Genomic DNA, 14,019 nt, shown 5'->3' on the forward strand with positions numbered 1-14,019 from the left:
CTTTTTATTTCCCTACTCAAATCTAATCTATCACTGACATTTTTTATTCTGGTTAATGGCATCATCACCTACCCAAGATAGCCACGCAAAAAACTGGGCTTTCCTTTCTCTCAAGCAATCTCCTCATCAGTTTTCAAATTCTAATTTACCTCCTTCAGTTTCATTTTCTTCTTCCTTGTTACCTTAGTTCAAGCCCTTACCTCATAGAGACAAGCGCAGTATGCCCTGAAGTCCCCTGCCTCTAATTATGTCTGCTCTTCAATCCAGACTCAGCTGCCAGGGAGGTCCACCTGAACTGCAAACCTCCTCATGTTCTCTCAACTTGAATGTTCTTAACTTGGCTTACAAGGCCCATAAGAACTGGCCATGATTTATACCTCTGGTTTCATAACTGACAACTGGCTCCTCAGTCCCAAACCAACTAGTATATTCACCTGCATGTACACACAGACACACATACAGTACTCTTCTCAGTCACAACAAGATGCTATGAAAACACATGGCCCCAGGATCTCAGCAGCTTACAACAAAGCTGTATTTGTTTCTCATGATAACATATCATTCTGTGAGTAGCTGGGGCTGTTCTGGTACTATGGTTCAACAATGTGCCCCAGCACGGGACACACTGATTCACGGATGACAGAAAAAGGCAATGACAGATCCATCCATGAAATAGACTTCAAGCTTCTGCTCAGAAACAGTATCTGTCACTGGCCAAAGAAAGTCACATGGTCGAACCTGATGCCAAAAGGGCAAAGGCCATACAATCCTCTTACAAAGAGGAGAGTGAATAATACACTCTCCTCCTTGTAAGGAATAGTACAATCTGCAAGCCACAAAATGGGCCTGCATATTCACACATGTCTGTGCACAGATTATACCAGTTTGAGTATTTTTAAATAAGGTCTCAAGCTTTGCCCCTTTGCCCAGGTACTTCCTGCAAATTCTTCAGGATTCAGAATAAACATCATTTCCTAAAATGAACTTAGTTTAGCTTCCCTGACTTGACAATTCCTGGAAAGGTCCACCACCCATGAGCTACCTACAGGTCTCCCTCTGCAGAGCACTGTCTTCCACCACACGGACACTCTGCCACAGCTGCAGTGCTCCTCTTGCTTAGCTCTACACCACAGTGCTAGCACAGTGTGTACACACAGTGGGTACAAAGAGGGTATGTACCTGCTGCAGAATGCCGGGTCCCTCTTCCCCACAGAATATTCCTTCTCATCTAAAGACTCCAGTCTGTAAACATGTACCTGATGCCCACCACCCAAACAGAGCATTTACCATACTATTGCCATTTTGTCCCCAATTTATCACCCATTCTAGAATGGGAGTTTTTTGAGAAAAAGACCATGTGTCAATTAAGTGTCCAATGCTCAGCAAAACTCACATATAGTGGGCGACCTGAGTGAATGTGGAAATGGAGACAGAAAGGAACACATGTACTGAGTGGGAGGGCCAGGAGTCAACCTCATGCCCCAGATCTTGGTGCCAGTTACCGTTCCTCTTCTTAAGGCACAGCAAGCTCACTGGGTAACTGTTCACGTCCTTCCTTGAGATCACAGATTACTTCATTCCTTCATCTCTGTATGCCCAGTCACCGACAAAGTCTGACTCGTAACAGGCTCTCAATATATACTAGTCTGAATGAATAAGCACAATATCCTCAGATTAACCCCTACAATTGGAGAAAAATGTTTAAATGTCCCTAATTTTAATAGGGCTAAGCCATTATTTTTCTTTTTTTAAAAAGTAAACAACAGAAACAATTTCTCACGCTTCTCGGCCCATGAAATAGGCACATAACTATTTACAAAATTGCTGCTGTTAATAGGCATCGGCTCATGAAAGCAATAATTCCCATTACATTTAATGTAAAATTTGAAGTGTTTCTGAGAAATCAAGCTGGTGATTAATCATATCCATTTGTAATTACATACTAAAGAGAAAATGTCTCAAATGCCATTACACTACTAAAATGTTAACATTACTAATTCATCAGAAACGACTGTTCAGAAGCTACACAAATTATAAACAAGTAGTACTTCATGGTCGTATGCCACTTGCTTAAAAAAAAAAAGGTAAGTTTTTGAAGTTAAATTATATTTGATGCAAGAATATTAGCCAAAAGAATCTAAAGGCAAATGCTACATTAAACTGATACAAATAAGGAAAATATGATGGGCATAAACTTGAAGGTACCTGCATCTAAGCATCCTACAGCACTAGCAGAGTGAGGAGTCTTAGTTTCTTCTCATCACAAAAGTAGGTATCCTAACATGTGGTTCTTAAAATCAAATATTCAGAGAGAGCCCATGACTCATGAAAGAAAAATATTCTTAACTTCCTACCTAGAAACTTCCTCCGGGGCTACTCACCAAGCTTTACTGTTTCTTACAAAGGCTCATGACCAGAGAAGACAGGCTGTAGGATGTAACAAGGTACAACAGGCCACTGTGTCTGAGATTCCCCCTTTTCATTTAGAAATGCAAGTATCTGTTCAATAGATGTTGAGGAACTGTTAGTAATAAAGAATTATCTCTAGAAGACTGTTAAAACTCAAATGTTATCGGCGGAAAATTGCTAGTGAATGTGTAAATAAAACTTTGCGACAAAAAATTAACTGAGCAATGGCAGTGGAGAACCAGAGTCTCTGCAAGAGTCACAGAATAAACAAGAGTCTTGTTTGCTGTTTAATTGTAAGCACAGACCAGGAAAGGGCTAGGGCAACATCCAGAGTAAAGTCAGGCAGGGCAGCACCAAGAGGAAGCCCGGGAAGAGGACGGGGACTACACGAGACGTCATGGGCAGGCACAAGGATCTCTACAAACTCAGCATCACAGCCAATGCTGTCACCAAGGCATCGGAACCCTGGGTAGGTCTTGCCTTCCTTTCTTTCCTAAAGGCAAACAAAAATAATCAGTGAAGCTGTCAAGACTTCTTCACTGAACTCCTCACTCATATTCCAACTTTTGGTTGCTATATAAGATACAAGGCTTGTATATAGTTAGAAAATAAAATACAGCATGTGTCACCACCTTGGCTACAAAACACAGAATCTACTATCACAATGATAAAATTATAATAGGGCTTTAAAAAAAGTCAAGATGAAAATCAATACATCATGTATTTATGTATGATATACATATATATGCACATAAGTACATGATCCAAATAAAACAGAAGAGATGTTCCATTACATTATGCCTGTGGTTCTTCCTAAAAATTATGTTCTAAATTTTCTACTTATTATTTTCCTATAAAACTTCTAAACACTAGTTTCATTGCAGTGATCTTAAATTTTTTGATTTTGCAAACATAGTCGTTAAGAGAAGGTACCAGAGTCAGAGGATCTGAGTTCCAATCACTGCTCTGTGGTTTAATTAGTTTCGCATACCCTTGAGCAAGTTATTTAATCTCCCAGTGCCTTGGATTCTTCATCTAGAAATGGGAACAGCAAAAGAACCCACCTCACAGGACTGCTCTGAGAATGTAAAAAGATAACATACACAAAGCATGTACATTAATGTTAGGTATATCACATGCATTCACTACATGATGTATTATAGTTACTATCAGAATAACTTAGGTGACTTTAAAAATTAGATTCCTGACAGATGCTGGTTAAGAAACACGATTCAGTACTAAAGATGCAAACAACTAATAATCAGATACAGCTAAACATATACATAAACTTTTTTTCCAAATAAAATAAAGTCATGTTAAAAAAAAATGCCCATTTTTAAGTATTCGAGGTCCTAAATATTAAATGCAGTAAAAACACTGTCCATGGTACTCCTGGCAGACTTCTCCTGAATAAGCAAAAGCTTAGCTGATTTACAAAAGAATCATTACAAATTTATCTATTCACCAGCTAGGATTTTTTATCTGTATTATATTGTCCTAATAAATTAAAACAATGTTTACTAGTAAGCATGTTTCACTAAATGGTTAAAAATTGTGTGCCATCAAAATAGTTAATGCTATCTATAATAATTAAATTGGTTACTCAAAAACTCAAAAAGCATTTGCACTCAGCTATAAATTTACAACACAATATATTTTTTGTAAAACAATGTGCCCCTAAGTAGAAATAAATTAATCTTAAGTGATGCTAATCTTAAATATAAATGCAGTACTCTGATATTTTATTTTTACCATACTTATTTTTTAAATATATCCACATACTATTTTAAAGTATTAAAAATCCGTATGTGCATGATGGGTCTTAAACATAAATACTATCTGTCTGTGTGTGTGTGTGTCTGCTTCTCAGGAATAAGCTAAGGGAAAATACAACTAAACATAGTAGGAAAAAAAGAAATCCTTACACAGCTGATGGTTGTCATAACTCAAAGAGTTTTTTTTGGGAGAGGGAGACTGAAAGGGCAGACAAGTGCCAGAAGGCCTAAGCCACATTACACAACAGAATAACTCCACATTTGCTGAATACATGAGACATCACTGTTCCCTGAATTACAAGATCTATAAGTAGAATTTGAACATGTCTCATAAGTAGGTGTGGCTTAGGTCACATCCCGAGTGAATTCAAGTAATAAAACTTAATGGTCATCATTCTAGCTAATAGCTTGTGGCCAGTATTCTCAAGTAACAAAAATGTAAATGTGTACTTTTATCACTGATAAATAAAAATTAAAAGGAGGCATTTATAAATACAGAAAATATATAATTCATAAAATAAATTAATATATGTTGAAATATATCCTTCCATAATAATGAGCCCTATGTTCACATTTTAAATATAACATCTGTTTATATTATAGCTTTACTTGAAAAACACCATAATACCTACCTTAGAATACACATATTTCTTAAATCAGCCAAAACCAAAATTTTTAAAACTCATCACTAAATATTCTAGGGCAGCAGCTCATAAACCGCAGCCCATGAACCTCCGAGGTTCCCTAAGACCCTTTCAGGTCATCCGTGATGTCAAAACTATTTTCTTAATAATACTTGGTCAGTATTAGCCTTTCTCATTTTGTTGAAATTTACATGAATAGTCAAAAACAATGATGAGTATAGCTGATGGCACCTTAGCACCCTATCAAGGCAGCAGTATCAAAATGCACTATGTACGAAATGTATTTTTTACTGCTATGCAAACTTTTTTAAAAAGCCAGTTTCACTTAGTCTTTGATGCAACAGAAAAAATGACTGATTTCCTTGAAAATTGAGTACATGTTTGTTTGTTCAATCATGTACCAAAATGGGAAGCATACATACAGTCCTTCTACTTCTGCATACCACAGCTTGATGACTGTCTCAAGAAAAAGTACCTGAGCAACTGTTTAAGTTGTGAATTGAATTCACCGCTTTCATGGAATACCATTGTTTTACTTGAAAGAACTATGGTTATTTAAGCTTGGGTATCTGACAGACATTTTGTCAAAAATGAATAAAGCAAGCTTATCTCTTCAAGTGCTGCCTATGACAGTGATGTCAATAATAAAATTTGAGCTTTGAAATGAAATTTTTTTGAAAACTTGTATCCACTCCTGCAAGTTTGAGAGCTTCCCTATACTTACAATTTTTCTTATGAGACCAGTGGTGATATTAACAAGTTAACATTTTGATATTGTTTAAGAAAATCTGTCAACGTTTAGTAGATTTGCGTATTTTCCTAACAATCAACACATGAGGGAAGAAAATCATGCGTGAGTAAATGACCCATTCAAAGTGCAAAGCAGACAAATGGATTTTTTTTCTTTTGAGACAGGGTCTCACTCTGTCACCCAGGCCGCAGTGCAGTGGCCCCATCATAGCTCACTGCAGCCTCAACCTCCTGGGCTCAAGCAATCGTCCTGCCTCGGCCTCCCAAAAAGCTGGGACAACAGGTATGTGCCACCCTGCCTATTTTTTTTTTTTTTTTAATTTTGGTAGAGACAGGATCTCACGGTGTTGTCTGGACTGGTCTCAAACTTTTGGGCTCAAGCAATACTCCTGCCTTGGCCTCCCAAAGTGCTGGGATTACAGGGATGAGCCACTGTGCAGAATATGAAAAGTATTTAAAATAATCTTCCAAAAGAGAATAGCAGAAATGAAAATAAAGTAAGCTGAAACTAGAATCCTTGACACAACTGATTTTACTACCAATACCTCTTAAAAATAATCATTCCATGGGTGGGCGGGAGAGCTGTTTTCATGGCGCAATGCACTGTGACTTGTTATTCAAGTTGTATGTCCACTGTTTCATCTATCATGTTTGATACCCTTGCAAAAAACAAAACAAAACGAAATAAAAATCATTCCAATTAATGGCATTCACAGTAACCTGGATGGGACTGAAGACTATTATTCCAAGTGAAGTAACTCAGGAGTAGAAAACCAAACATCACATGTTCTCACTCGTAAGTGCGAGGTAAACTATGAGGATGCAAAGGCATGAGAGTAACATGATGAACTTTGGGGAACTGGGGGAAAGGGTGGCATAGGGGTGAGGGATAAAAGATTACAAACTGGGTTCTGTGTATACTGCTCAGGTGATGGGTGCACCAAAATCTCACAAATCACCAGTAAAGAACTTTCTCATGCAACCGCATACCATCTGTTCCCCAAAAACCTATGGAAATAAAAAATTAAAAATCATTGCAAGTTTTTGTTAATAAATAAGTAATGTAAAAAGTGTAACGTAATTGTAACCTGATAACTTATTTAAAAGCTCATGTAAAGTCATATTACTGAAAAACAAATGCTCTTTACAACCTATTATAATTATAGCATACTCTGCAAGCATCCAGGAGTCTGGAGCACTCAGAAGTTTATTCGGATAACAGTATCAATATCTATTTAAAATAATGTATTTGAAAGGTATCTTTCAAATTATCCTTTACTTTTGGAAACATACACACTGGGAAAGTATCTTCCTACCTACATCTGAACTACCTCTCTACATGCTTCTTTTCACTTTATTAAGTACATTCACTTTCTAAATCAAATTCTAATACGGTTTTGGTCAATCACATACATCAAAATGATTCATGAATTTTATGTTTTTATGGTTGCTATAATAAAATCTCAACCAGATGACTTGAGCTAGGCAAAGATCTTCCTTGCCACCTCTCAGCCTGCTTTAGCCCAGTTACACACGATGAGAAATGTGAAAAGCCTTCTACTCATGAATAAAGATGGTACAATTTTGAGAATACGCACAAACCTGCTATGAACTCATACATATGGAGACACCAACTGGAAGTCCACCAGTAGATTTTCAGGCCCTACCAGCGCATCAGTTAGCCGACCCTGACATGCCCAGAATTGGTTAAAGGGTCTGTGGGATTTGGCACACTGCTTAGTATCCAACTTACAAGTATAAGTGTAGGTCAGACAGACACATTTGATCCTTGTCTTAAGTATTTACAAGGTGAATGGGTATATCCTACATACAATCAGCCAAGAAACTAACAGAAATAGCAAACAACAATGGCAATCAAGACTCTAACCTGAAAATAATTTTCAACTGAGCTCAGTCTCATATGTTCAATAACTGCTACCTGGATATATATTTATAATAAACAGGTTTATATCAAAATAATTGCTATACCATTTATTAATATATTCTGTCTGACATTACACCAAAATTCAAGGCTGGTAAAACTGTTTATAAACAAATTATTCTATGCCACCAGATTAACCAACACCTAGAAACAATGCTTTATACACTACAATTGCTCAATTAAATCCTTAATGACAACCATAAACATTTCTTAAGCTTCCCACCAATCTGGTATCTATCCTGATCATCTATGATCCATATTTTAAGAATTTAGATCCACTTCTACTGCTGTTTTGCCACTATTAATTTAATCACAATCAGAGTTTGATAGTGCTATAAAAGTCTATAGTTATAACATTTGTTTTCCATTAGGTCTACAAATTATGTAAAGTAGAATTATTTTCATTGGCAGAAGGATAGCAAATTGAAACTAGCCTAGATGTAGTTTCAACTTAAGATGAGTCAACACTGTTAGACAAGAGCTGTCCCTCAGACTCACAAGAACACACTGAACCAAACACAAAACTTAGCCAGTTATAAAGGAAATAAATATTTTAAAAGGTCATAACCACCACTGATATTCAAATTATCAAAAATAAAAAATAGACATGCCTATAAATACTAAAAATATATCATTGGCAATTGACTATTTCATTAAACATTAGTCACCAGAAAGAGATCTTCAGCGGTACCAATGTTTAAAAATACAACTACTGACAGCCAGGCACAGTGGCTCATGCCTGTAATCCCAACACTTTGGGAGGCCAGGCAGATTACTTGAGGCCCAAGTTCGGGACCAGCCTGGCCAACATGGCAAAACTCCATCTCTACTAAAAATACAACAATCAGCCAGATGTTGTCGCACATGCCTGTTAACCCCAGCTATTCAGGAGGCTGAGGCACAAGAATCACCTGATCCCGGAAGGTGGAGGTTGCAGTGAGCCGACATCACGCCACTGCACTCCAGCCTGGGACAGTAAGACTCCAACTCAAAAAAAAAAAAAAAAAAGTTTCAAATATAGTTTAGTTGTATGATAAAGCATAGTCACAAACCAAATATTAGTCTGGAATACAGATGTAGCTATAAGTTATGCAATTATTACCACTTCACCTGATGACTTCCTACTATACCTCTGCTGACAAAGTTATTTCTTACATACATCTCCAGAAGATATGAATCACCATATTACTTCTTGGTTAATCAGAGTATTAAAATGTAATATATTCACCTATAATGAAACATATGTAGGTGTTCACATAAATTCTGGGTTATGTTTACCATCAGGGCAAGAAGAAGGCAATAAATTCAATAAAAAATAAATGACTTTAAGAAGCATCTCATGAAGCTAGTCAATTACCTAGCATAATTTTTGCATTTAAGTGTAACCTTCTTGCAAAACTAAGAATAAGACATGAAAACATAAATATTCACCAGCCTAATAAACTCTTCACTAAATTTTTCAAAAGCATATATCCCATATTTCATCATGAATAAAGGTATATACAATGAAGGCCATATTAAACATTCTTTCCACATGTTTATTGAGCCAATATCATGCAATATACACAACAATTATTCAAGAAAATCCTAAACTCTTGCCTTCGTGTAATGAGAGGGAGACAGACATACCAATGGCAATGACAGGTCATGTTAAGTTAAAACCAACAGAAGCCAGAGTGGTGACCCATGCCTGTAATCCCAGCACTTTTGAGGCAGGCGGATCACCTAAGGTCAAGAGTTCGAGATCAGCCTGGTCAACAAGGTGAAACCCCATTTCTTAAAAACAACAACAACAACAACAGGGAGACCTTTGGATAACCAGAGACGCCCTCTTCTGAGGAGGTGACAGAAAGATTAAAAGGACTCTGATGTCATAATTAGGAATCCCTAAAAGAAAACAAGCCATAACATTAAAAATAAGCAAAGGAGGGACTATACATACTTTAAAGAGTTTCTGTGATCTACAGCTTTTCACAGTAATCAAGACATTAAGTTAGCTTAGCATCAATCTGCTGGTTATAAAATAACATTAGGTTTAGATCAACTCTTATTTTATGAATTCCAAATGAATCTAGGATCCAAGTGACAAAGAGGCTGAAAAATACTCCAGTGATAGTCTGCTTATTCTTCGGAAGCCCTTCTTTTACACACAAACGTGAATATGAAGGAAAAAGCAAACTTAGCCAGGATGTTAAAACATACTCTAATTTTCTTTAAAAAAGAATGTAATCCAAAGAACCAAGTTTATCATCTTCCTAAACACAGAAACCACAAAATTATCAGTGGTTATCAAAGCTGCCTGAAACCACCAATCACAGATGATTAATGAAGTCATAAAATCTGAAAATAGATACTTATCATTCTACAAAAAAAAACCAAACAAAAGAAAACCCACAACTATATTCTCAGACACATAAATTACCCAAGTAAATAAATACAAGGCTTAAATCTTATTTCTACAAATCAACTTCTGCAGTGAATTTGTTCAACATTTACTGAACATCTGATAAGGACCAGCACAATGCTTCTGTTCTTGCAGAAAACTAAAAAACTGGATTTGTGATGGCCAAATAAAGTAAAAATAATCATTAGATGGTTAAAAGAAAAAAAAAATTCACATGAGCTTAGAAAAAGCAAATTGAAACTGTTGCCTTGAAATATTGGCTTAGAGAATTACTCGTTAAGTTTACCTACATCATAATGAAAGATACAATATGTTAAATGTAAAGCTTAACTAGGACCAGAATAAATGCAATAGTACAGGAAAGTTCCTCAGAAAGCAAAACAGAAAGTGCCAGCCACTATATAGTGAAAAAGCTTAAAAAAAAATTATTAAAACAAGAATTCATTATGAAAGGCTTCTAATACAATTCTGAAGAATAATTTCTAAAAATAAAAATGTTCAGATATAAGTAGGAAAAAAATAGTTAATGAAATAATTTAAGTCCTTCAATTCTTGCTTTGCTTCAACATATTACACAACAAACTTTCACCTATAGTGTAACTGAAAAAAACCTTTCCAAATGACAGACCAATTTAAATAACTAGTCATATCACTAAGAAGAAGTTTCAATTGAATGCTTAAAATAGAACTTATTCAAATCAATGAACTATGTTTCTGATTTGAGTTTTTTAAAATGCTAACTCAATTCAAGATACCAAAAAGCTGAATTATCTTTATAAAACTGAAAAAAGACTCCTTTTCACCAGACTTGAGAAATATCTCAAAAAAAAAAAAAAAATTCATTCAAACAAACAAAAAACAACTATGTACCAAGGAAATGTTTTATGGTCAATTTTTTTTATCTTGTGATAAAAAGAAAAATGAACTCATTATTCCGAAAGAAAACATAATCCTGAAACTAAATTATCATGTCAGTTTTCTAAAGACATACTAAATAGTCTACGAACAAACATTAAGTACACAGTACTAACTTGCTTACTAGAACCTAACTCATAAAATCATTACAGAACATGAATGAATCAGGAGTAACTTAACATAATATGTATGCTCAAATTGGCAACCCGAGCCTCATGACGTGTATCAGCATCAACTAAGGATTAAGACAAATGGCTAGCTACCCATGTCAAGTGTAGTCACAGGTACAGATGAAGACAGAAGAAATGGAATCCTTCCCATGACTGGCAAAAATCAAGAAATCAGAGAAACAACAGTCAAATGATCTCAAAAATACAAAATGGAATTTAATGATAAAAGGATTAAATTTCATAAAAATGTTCAAATTTGCCAAACATGTTTTGTTCCCTAGGAGCTGGTATTTCAGCAAGTATTAAACATAGACGCTATTAAAATGATTTCCTAAACGGGCACAAATCCCGAGCGAAGTGTTTTTTATGCTGTTCAAGCCCGTGCCGCAGCCGAAAGAACCGAGCGCGGAGACGACCCTCGCGGAGCGATTTAGGCGGTTGCTCCCCGCCCCTTCCCCTCCCTCCGCCGGCTGCAGAACCCTTCCCAGCGGACTGGGACGCACACATTGTTTTAAAAGCTGCTCGGAACCCTCTCAGCAGCTTTGTTATAAACAACCCCCATTGTTACCAGGCCAGGAGCGAGCGTGATTTCCTCCTCCTGTCGGGGAGCCAGCCTCGGGCCGGCGCCTCCCTCCGGGCAGAGGCCGCCGCAGGGCTGCCCGGGGCCCTTCCCCGCCGCCCGAAGGTGGAGGCGGCGCGCCTGGCCCCGGGAGAGCCCGGCTCCGGGCCTGGGTGCCGGGGAGCCCGCCCCTCCACAAGTTTGCGAGGCTGACTTTTCCCTCCGCCGCGGCCGGCAGCCTCCAGGCGAAGGAACCGAAGCACCGTGCACGTCACAGGCTCCATCCCGGCCACGCCGCCCGCCGCCGTGAGCCGGAACCGGGCTGCAGGTGGAGGGCGCCGGCCCCGCTCCCCGCCGCGCCCCCCGCGCCCCCCGCGCCGCCGGGCATCAGGCCGGGACCGCGCCGCGCTCGCGGGGGTGAGGGCGGCGGCCAGGTGAGCCTCCAGGTGAGCGGCCCGCGAGGGGAACAGGTGACTGCCGCGCCCCGCCAGCCCCCGCTCGGCCCGCGCGACCCCGGGACACACCGCGGCAGGGGGACAGGGAATGAGGGGGCCGGGCTGGGGGCCGCGGTCCGCCTGGGGAGGGGGGAGGGGGGAGGGAGGAGGGGAGAGGACGGGGAGGGGGGGAGCGGGCGGAGGGGGGAGGGGGCGGAGGGCGGGTCCGCGGCGGCGGGGGAGGGGGAGGGGGAGGGGCGGGGTGCAGCGGGCGGGGGTCGCGCAGGCCCCGCGCCCCGCGGCGCTCACCTCGGTCGGTTGGCTGATCTCGAACAGGTCCAGCCGGTTGGCGTTCCAGTGGTGGATGATGTCTGCCAGCTTCCGCCGCTCCTCGTCACGGCCGCCCGCCGACATGGTCCCGGCCGCGCCTCCTCAGCCGCGCGGGGCCGGGGCCGGAGGACCGGCCGAGGACGACAGGTCCACGGAGGCCTGGCGCCCCTGGCCGCCCCCGCCGGCCGCCTCTGCCTGCGCGGCCGCCTCCGCCTCCGAGCCCGCGCCGCGTCCTCCGCCTCGGCCTCCGCCTGCGGCTCAGCCCGCGCCGCGCCGCCTCAGCCCCGCCGGCCGGTGTGCGCCCGGCGCCCGCAACCGCCCGCGCCCCGCCCGCCGCCGTGCGCGCCCCCGCCCGCCGTGCGCGCCGCCGCCTGCGCGCCGCCGCCGCACCTCCGAGCCGCTCCGCTAGGTGCTGCTGCCGCGGCCGCCGGGGAGGGAGGCGCCGGGGGGCGGGTCCCGCGCGGGGCCGGGCTCTGTCCCGAAGCGCGGTGCTGGGTTCGGTCCTGACCGGCGGTGCTGGGTCCTGACGGGTGGTGCGGGGTTCTGTCCCGACGAGCCGCGCTAGGTTCGGCTCGGACGCGCGCTGCTGGATCTAAATGGGCGGTGCTGGGTCCGATGGGCGGTGCTGGGTTCGGTCCGACGAGCGGCGCTGGATCCCAATGGTCGGCGCCGTCCGATGGGCGATGCTAGGTTCAGTTCGGATGAGCGGCGCTGGGCCCGATGGGCGGTGCTAGGTTCGGTTCGGACGGGCGGTGCCGGGTCCGATGGGCGGTGCTAGGTTCGGTTCGGACGGGCGGTGCCGGGTCCGATGGGCGGTGCTAGGTTCGGTTCTGACGGGCGGTGCCAGGTCCGATGGGCGGTGTCGGGCCCGATGGGCGGTGCTAGGTTCGGTTCTGACGGGCGGTGCCGGGTCCGATGGGCGGTGCTAGGTTCGGTTCGGACGGGCGGTGCCGGGTCCAATGGGCGGTGCCGGGTCCGATGGGCGGTGCTAGGTTCCGTTCGGACGGATGGCGCCGGGTCCGATGGGCGGTGCTGGGTTCGGTTCTGACGGGCGGCGCTGGGTCCGATGGGCGGTGCTAGGTTCGGTTCGGACGGATGGCGCCGGGTCCGATGGGCGGTGCTGAGTTCGGTTCTGACGGGCAGCGCCGGGTCCGATGGGCGGCAATGGGTCCGGACGATCCGTGCTGGGTCTGGACCGGCCGTGCCGGGTTCGGTTCGAACGGGCGGCGCTGGGTGTAGACGGGCGGCGCTGAGCCCGGCAGGACAGGTGGGCGTGGCGACCCAGGTACGGGGCTCAGGGCGGCTGCGGTCCCCACTCCTGCCCCGCGGCCGCCCCCGAGGGCTCCGTGCTCCCGCTCCTCCCGCCGCCCGCGCCTTGCCCCGGGGCTGCTGCGCGTTTTTCCTCCAGGGGGACTCCTCTCCGCTGGGATCGCTTCCAAGCCGACCTTTTCAAGCTGTTTCTTCGTTGGACTAAACGTTATTAGGCTGTGTGTACATTTCAGGGTCCTGTTTTCTGAACCGTGCAGGCGTCTTCGAGGCCCCCGCCCCGCCGCTCCCGGGGCTTGCGGGGCGTGTTCCTCCCGCAGAGCAAGGCTGGAGGGCCCACTCCCTTTGTCTGTCTCCTTAGAAAATGCCTCTTCTCTCAGATGCATTGTTATCTGCAAATCCTTGACGGGCGTGGAGAACG

The 14,019-nt window shown here is 42.9% G+C and overlaps 1 protein-coding gene across 13 annotated transcripts in view; it reads right to left on the reverse strand.

Moving 5' to 3' along the window:
* The window catches only part of AFDN (afadin, adherens junction formation factor), a 143,523-nt gene extending 131,107 nt beyond the window's left edge, over positions 1-12,416 (reverse strand). For 12 of the 13 annotated variants that reach the window (XM_021670688.2, XM_064360460.1, XM_064360454.1 and 9 more), the window contains exon 1: positions 12,312-12,416. In XM_021670688.2, the coding sequence (XP_021526363.1) occupies positions 12,312-12,416 (105 nt within the window). The remainder of the gene's footprint in view (positions 1-12,311) is intronic. The other variant, XM_021670681.2, reaches the window with a different exon arrangement.
* Positions 12,417-14,019: the final 1,603 nt, after the last annotated feature.

The sequence above is a fragment of the Aotus nancymaae genome, unplaced genomic scaffold (assembly GCF_030222135.1).
Source record: "Aotus nancymaae isolate 86718 unplaced genomic scaffold, 86718_ANA_hifiasm-v0.15.2.pri h1tg000040l, whole genome shotgun sequence".
Lineage (NCBI taxonomy): Eukaryota > Metazoa > Chordata > Mammalia > Primates > Aotidae > Aotus > Aotus nancymaae.